The 7,477-nt window shown below is 41.8% G+C and overlaps 1 protein-coding gene across 1 annotated transcript in view; it reads right to left on the bottom strand.

The window, feature by feature from the left end:
* Positions 1 to 694: 694 nt before the first annotated feature.
* ABCC9 (ATP binding cassette subfamily C member 9) overlaps positions 695 to 7,477 on the bottom strand; it is a 108,749-nt gene continuing 101,966 nt past the window's right edge. Inside the window, exons 30-34 of the mRNA XM_050936372.1 lie at positions 7,088 to 7,196; positions 6,740 to 6,843; positions 5,743 to 5,876; positions 5,333 to 5,395; positions 695 to 1,045 (exon numbers count right to left, since the gene is read on the bottom strand). Of these exons, the coding sequence (XP_050792329.1) occupies positions 908 to 1,045; positions 5,333 to 5,395; positions 5,743 to 5,876; positions 6,740 to 6,843; positions 7,088 to 7,196 (548 nt within the window). The 3' untranslated portion in view covers positions 695 to 907. The remainder of the gene's footprint in view (positions 1,046 to 5,332; positions 5,396 to 5,742; positions 5,877 to 6,739; positions 6,844 to 7,087; positions 7,197 to 7,477) is intronic.

Raw genomic sequence — 7,477 nt, 5'->3', positions numbered from 1 at the left:
GGATGAGTTTGACCTTTTGACTTTCAAGAGTCCATAGAACAAACATGGATTTAGGAGCCTAACATGAGGCTTTGAAAATACTGAGTTTCATTTTTTGCTTTATAACATCCTAGCTCTTCCATTTGACATTGTCTTGCCATCGCAATTAGGAAGAGCAGATTCCTGCCTCATCCCGACAGTACTCCAGCATGTAATGAAAAAACGCACGTGCATAGGAAAGAGAGTGAGAGCCATTCTAACATAAGGGAAGGTTGCTAAAGGCTAAGCATCTCTGATAGGTTTGTGGATGGTAACCACCGCAGCACTTGAAAGATGGCATTCTAACTTGCACATATGAATTAAAGCAGGGGTGGGGGGGAGAGGAGGATTTCCATTTTTGGATGCTGCTACATTACGCTTTCAAGGGATGATTTTTATCCTTGGCTTACAAAGATACTTTGGCAGGCAAAAGCTTGTCTTTGGAATGCATCAGATCACACCAAATGTCATGTAGTTATTTTTTTCCTAGAGGAGGATACCCTGGAGGCCTTTTAGCTCTTTTGATAAACTAAACCATGTGACCACTGGCTCCACTGTAACATATGCCATTCCTAAAAGCAGCAAATGCTTTTGCTCATTACAAGAAAGAAAAATGCCAACAATGACTCCCAAGGAAAGTGCCAAACTCCCAAGAAATCAAACTGTTGTAAATGTGTGTGTGGGAGTTTAATGGTATTTGATACAGTGACACTTTTATTGCTTTGAGGCATACATGGATTGCAATGGGTTTTATTATTTAAAGATAGAAACATGAAGGAAAAAAAACCTTCAAAAAGGCTAATGTGATGCTACACTGAATAGAAAATATTTGGATTTCATTTGTTTAAAAATCAGCTATTAAAAATACAGCACGCGATTTAGTGACTCTTCACATGTCAGCCCGGACGAAAGAAGCAAAGAGGCCGTCTTCCCGCGACAACAAGTTCTCTGGTGTGTCATTCTCCAAAATATTCCCTCGTTTCATCACAATGACCAGGTCAGCGGTCAGAATGGTGTGAACCCGATGCTGTGATAAAACAAAAGCATGCAGAAATTCTCATTATAATAATAACCTTCGTTTAGGACCTGGTCCAATGCCTGGTAAAGTTAATGGTAGGAGTTCTATTGTCTTCTGTGAGTTTTGGATAAGGGCCTATTCAGCAACTTTAATCCCAAGGGATCTCAAAGTGCTTTACAACCATGGCCCTGAGCCTGAAAACACATATGCAAATGCTTAACTTTCTGTTTGTGACATGCCCCTTGGAACTCAATGGGACGGCTCAAATGTGTAAAGTTAAGCATGTTCATGACTGTCCGCAAGATTGAGCCCCACAGTGCATGGTGTTGAACAGCTTCTAAGAGATTCAGACTATACTCAATGCTCATTGACTCAGTAAATTCTCAGCACTCGCCATGATTGGGCCCTATGGAACTGGCCATTTGGAACTAAACTCGTGGATATGGTTCCAGGAATAACCTCTTCTATATATAGGTACAAGATCACTGATATACACTTTCCTCTTTGGGATGCCTTTTGTACCATTTGTTTTTTTCTGTGATCAGATTAGATGAGGCTTTGAGTTTTGTTTGTATTAAAACCACACACACTGCATGGAATCCAATTGTTGTGCCAGAGAGAGAATTGCGGGCTGGGTTGATGCGGTTGTGATTTGGACTTGTCATTTCAGGCAAGGCTGAATCTTACACCAGTGGGTCTCAACCAGGGGTACATGTATCCCTGGGGGTATGCAGAGATCTTCCAGGAGGTACATCAACTCATCTAGATATTTGCCTAGTTTTACAACAGGCTACATAAAAAGCACCAGTGAAGTGAATACACATTAAAATTTTATACAGACAATGACGTGTTTATACTGCTCTATGTACTATACATTGACATGTAGGTACAGTATTTACATTCCAATTGATTTATTATAATTATATGGTAATAATGAGAAAGTCAGCAATTTTTCAGTAATAGTGTGCTGGGACACCTTTGTATTTTTATGTCTGATTTTGAAGCAAGTAGTTTTTAAGTGAGGTGTAACTTGGGGGTACACAAGAAAAATCAGACTCCTGAAAGGGGGACAGTAGTCTGGAAGGGGTTGAGAGCCATTGATTTATACCACTAATCTGTGTCATCTAGCCATTCCCAAGGGAACAGTTCACTTACACTTGGGCTGACTCATGTGTCCTCCACGAAGTCCAAGAGGCAACAATAGCATTAAGGGAATAAAGAGTTTATGCTTCTTTACTTTGAATGCATTTTTTTGTTTTGTTTTTGTGAATTTAGCACTGGTGTATGTGTGACAGTGCTGGAGAATGAATGAACTCTACCACTTAACCAAAGAACACTAAAAATGGTAGTGCAAGTTCTTCCCCATGCTGTCCTACCAGTATATCTCAACCCCAGTCTGGAAGGGCATCCTTAGGGATGAGATGGTAGTTCAGTTTCCAGGCTAATTCAGTCCTTGGTCTCTCTTCTGAGACTGTCACCAGAAGTGTCATTTGTGATGTGGACTCATGTCCACCAAGATCTGGACAGACGTATGCAACTCATTTCAGATATTATTTTCAAAAGCAATTATTTATTAAGTAGTTAATTATAATTTGTATTACTATGTTATTAGACTAATTACTCTGTTAAAGATAATTAGTGCATTCATTAAAGCAGGATTTCGGACTTAAAAAAGACAAACAACATTTGAAAGTACTAGAATGCAATAAATGGCTTTTTGTACTGTCATCTCAGAGCCGTAGAATGGTAGCAGAGCTAAGATCATTAAAGAGCTAAAGGTAACTACCAGAGAGCCAGAAGTCTTGCGAGCAGTGTGGACTGAGTCTACTTGTTAGTCTTCACCAAAGTGGTGAACAGGCCATCCTCTTTGAGGAGCAAGTTTGAAGCAGAATCACACTCAGCTAGAACACCATCGGAAAGGACTAACACAATGTCTCCATCCAAGATCTGAGACACTCGGTGCTGAAAAGAAGAACAGGTAGATGGGGAGAAAAAATAGGAGGAAGGAAGAAAGAACGTGAAGCCAACTGAAGGAAAATGCTCTGTGAAGAACAGGAAAGCCAAATAAGCAAATGCTATTTTTCTCCAAACAGCAATGTGGAAAACAGAAGGCCAGAGACAAGCAGTATTTTAGTGAGAGAAACAGTACAAATCAGACATGAATTGAAATGACAGTTTTATGAATGGGAATTTATTTGTTACTAGTGTGTTATGCTTTTATAGATCTGAGGTTCTTAAAGCACGTTATACATGAGCTAGATTAAGCGATTTTCCTATGATATCACAATGAGTCACTGCTACAACTGGAAACAGAACCCAGTAGACTCCAATCTCACGGGCTAACCAATCTATCATACCCCAGACAACACAAGTGAAACAGCTGTTGAAGCAAAAATTTATTTCACACACAAAACATCTGACTGCCAACTAAGCACATCACAGGGTGGAATTACTTTAAGGTCTCTTTTATATGTATATTTTAGAGTCACAGAGTTTATGGCCAAAAGGAAGCACCAGATCAAGTAGGACATGTCTACACAATCACTTAATGTGTGATAAACTGAGGTGTAAATCTACAGCATTCCAGCATACCACACACTAACTGTCCATATGGGCTCTGCTGCTGCACACTGTATGTTCCTTAGTGAGTACTAATGTACAGGAGTTTATAGCAGTATGTCAAAGTGTACTAGGGAACTTTTAGTGCTCATCAACAGGGTTCACATGGACAGTTAGTGCATAATTGTGATGAAGCAGAGAAACCACCCACTAGCACAGAAAGAGTTAAAGAGAGCCTTTGAGCCCAGCTAGCCCCGCCCAATTATACCTGCAGCCAGTGCCAGACCTGGAAGGGGGAGAAAAGGAGGGAGCCTGACTCAGTTTGGGGCTAACTGGCAAAGAGGCAGGAGCTAACTGCCTCCCTACCTTACGGGAAGGATCACTATCTTGCCAGCCAAGGCAGCCACCAGGAACCAAGCACCGTCTTCCTGGCCAAAGGAGAGGAGAAAGAGGCTTAGGAGCACCTGGCCTGAGAGGAACCAGTTGACCAAAGTGCAGAGATCTTGGGGGGATTATGACCCCACCAAACTTATGGCTGACCTGCCCGGAGGAACCTGGGACCGCAGCAGGACTCTGCCCAGGGTCCACAAAGGGGTGCTACTGGAGATAAGCCACTACTGCAACTTGGGGTATGGGCCATGCACCACACCGAAGGGGCAACAATAGGAAGTGCCCAGAGCAGTGAATGCAGGCTCCCTACTGGGAGATCCCCTACTTAGGGGTTGACTACACAGGGCCCTTGGCTGGGACCCAGAGAAGTGGAAGGACACAGGTCTCCCTACCCTGTCCTACCTTAAAGACTGAGGCACCTTGATCACAGAAGGAGAGTGCTGGAAGTCCAGTACTCCAACCACTAGGCTGCCTGGCCTTCCAAGCCCCCTGTTACAATGGCACACTGGTGTGCTGTAGATTTACACTCCAGATTGCTGCACAGAAAGTGTGTGTGTGTAGACATGCCCATAGTCTGGCTTTCTCTACATCACAGGGCACTAAACAGTGCCCTGCCACCTCCACACAAAGTCCAACAAACAGAATTAGACCAAAGTATTACAGCCCAGAAGAGTTACAGGCAGAGAACAGGAGGAACCAAGGTACAAGAGTGCATGAGGCTCCTGCAGTGGCAGTGGTCTTACATATGTACAGAAGCCCTGGCCTATACATTGGCACCTAGAGCTGATTGAAAAACAAGAGGGGAAGTTACAATTAGCTGAAAACATTTTCTTGTTTTTTTGTTGAAATTTGAATATTTTCCACCTCTTCAATTTTTAAAAACATGATAATAAAACAAAGGCGTACAGGGAGAGAACAATCCAATTTGAGACACTGTACTGAAAAGCCTTTAAAGTCACAATTCATGTTACAGTTGTAGAAACTAACGATGGGTCTAAGCAGCAAATTTCAAATCCGGATTTTGAACTAGCCCCATACTTCGGTGGTGGTAGGATCCAGTGTTTTAATTTGAGTTGAGTAGCGAGATTAAGCTCAATGGGAAAATTTGTAATGGGATCCAGATTCTGATGCCAAACTCCACTGCAAAGTTCTGGTTGTTCAGATCTGAGAGTTTTCACTTGGCCCACTTACAGATAGAAACTATTTGCAAAACTGTGGAATCAGATGCAGGTTTGAGCCTCTGTCTTAGTTTTATTTTCATAACAATAATTAACTGGTGAAAAGCAAATATAGCGGCTGCAAGAATGAGGAAAGTGGGGAGGGGCATCTGCTGGAGTTGATACTTACTGCTATCGTTACAACTGTGCGGTCCACAAAGGCAGTCATCACAACCTTCTGCAAAATGTTTTCCTGTCAAGAAAAAGGTTCAACAGTTATTCAGTTCTCTTACACACTATGTGCCCTTCACAGTCAAAGACTCAGAACCGTACAGTATATTGCATTCTGTCTATGTGGCAGACGCTTATTGACGTGATGCAACATAGCTTGGTAACAGGATTCTTCTTTAACCCTCTCCCCTTACCACAGAAATCAAAATTAAAAACAAAATAACTGAAAAATAACTGAAAGATAAAAAAAACAAGTTATCATGAATGACAGCTAGGGAAGACAGTACCAACTTCTTGTTCTCAACTTCCAATTTCTTTTTGCCTCTTAAAAGGCAAAGCAAGTAGCAGCAATGTAACTGATATACTTACTGTGGCCATGTCAATGGAAGCCGTGGCTTCATCCATGATGAGAATGCTGCTCTTGCGAACAAAGGCTCTGGCCAGACAAAAGAGTTGTCTCTGCCCCACACTGAAGTTCTCTCCCCCTTCTGTTACCACGGCATCTGTAACATAGTTAGCTTTAAGTATTATGCCATCTAAATGCTGTTGTCTCAGGGTTTTTTTCAGTTGCCCATACAAATGAAAGAGCAAATCAATATCACAAATGACTTTCAATTTACACAATAAAATCTCCATGTAAGAGCTGTTCAAACATCAGTAATACCCCTGAAAAATACAATGAATATCATCTCTGATGAGTGTTGGAATAAAGTGGTATTGAGGAAACTGAACGCAGCTGTTGGAACCATCACCATGAGGACAACAGACCATCTCACATGATCACGGGGTAAGGAGTTAACATATTTGGGAAGGCCTAGTGTTATGTTTTAATAATATGGAATGTGTATAATTGGTTTTCCTTCATGAACCAGACCTGGAATGCAAAGGGAAATGCTCAGTCAGTGACACAATTAGGAGATACAGCTGTTGGAGCTTCATTTGGCAATCAGAGAGTTGCTGCTGCAAGATTAAAAGCTTTTAATCCTTTGACCACTGGTTCCCCCGCCCCACCTGTTGATGTGCCACATCAATATATCACTGAAATAAGCAGAAAGCTAAAATCATTCAGCAGCACAGCATGTACATTCTCTCTCGTATACTGTTGGACCATTCATCAGGGCCCAGATCCTGAAAGGTATTTAGGTATCTAACGTTAAGCATCTAAATACGTCTTAGGATCTGGGCCCAAGTGCCTGACATCCATTACTGGGAGGCTCAAAGTATGGAATGCATTGTACAGTTCGCTCCCCTTGTCCTACAGAGATACATCAATAAGTCAAACTGTTTCTTTTTAGCTATATATAGATATGGCTCTGTTTTATGGGTTGGCATAGATTCATGGGTACTTGGCCTTGTTCAAACATACCAAGACCTCCTGGCAATGATTTGACCATGTTCTTCAGCTGAGCAATCTCCAGAGCTTCCCAAAGCCTATCATCAGTGCACTTGCACTCTGGATCCAAATTAAAGCTGCAGGGGAAAGAGTGACAAAGATCCAGAAATTATTGTCATATTCCAGCATCCTGGCCTATTCCCAGGCCACATTGCAGTATTATGTTACTAGAGCTCTCTGAGAAGATTGTGGAACCACCAATAGGAATTTAAGGTCCCCACCCTTGCATATCACCCCATCCCATAGCTACTTCTGTGGTATCATCTCCTATGCACACTCCTATGCAACCCTAAAGGTCGTACAATGAGAATGGATACCTACCGAATGGAACCACTGAACAATATGGGGTCTTGGAGAATAATTGAGAGTCTGGAACGGAGGGTATGCAGGGGCAGTTTACAAATGTCTATTCCATCAATCACAATCTTCCCTGTTTGAAATGACACACAAAGTGAGGACATCACAAGCATCATACTATTTGTAAGAAGCATACAAAAAGATTAAACATAACTGTCTGAGACTGACTGCATTCCTTCAGCTGTTTATGGCTCTATAAACATGTGGAAGGTGCTCATATATAATATATAATATAATAACACAACCCAGAGGAAAACAGGCGTATTGATGCCCAGGCACCGTTGTCTCTCTCTCTCTTTCTTTCTTTTTTCTTGTCTTTTTTTCCTTCTTCCCTTAAAGGACATATTTTGCTTC

The sequence above is a fragment of the Gopherus flavomarginatus genome, chromosome 1 (genome assembly GCF_025201925.1).
Source record: "Gopherus flavomarginatus isolate rGopFla2 chromosome 1, rGopFla2.mat.asm, whole genome shotgun sequence".
NCBI classification, from domain to species: domain Eukaryota; kingdom Metazoa; phylum Chordata; order Testudines; family Testudinidae; genus Gopherus; species Gopherus flavomarginatus.
The sequence above is the reverse complement of the archived record's forward strand: the minus strand, read 5'-3'. Positions and strand labels throughout refer to the sequence as shown.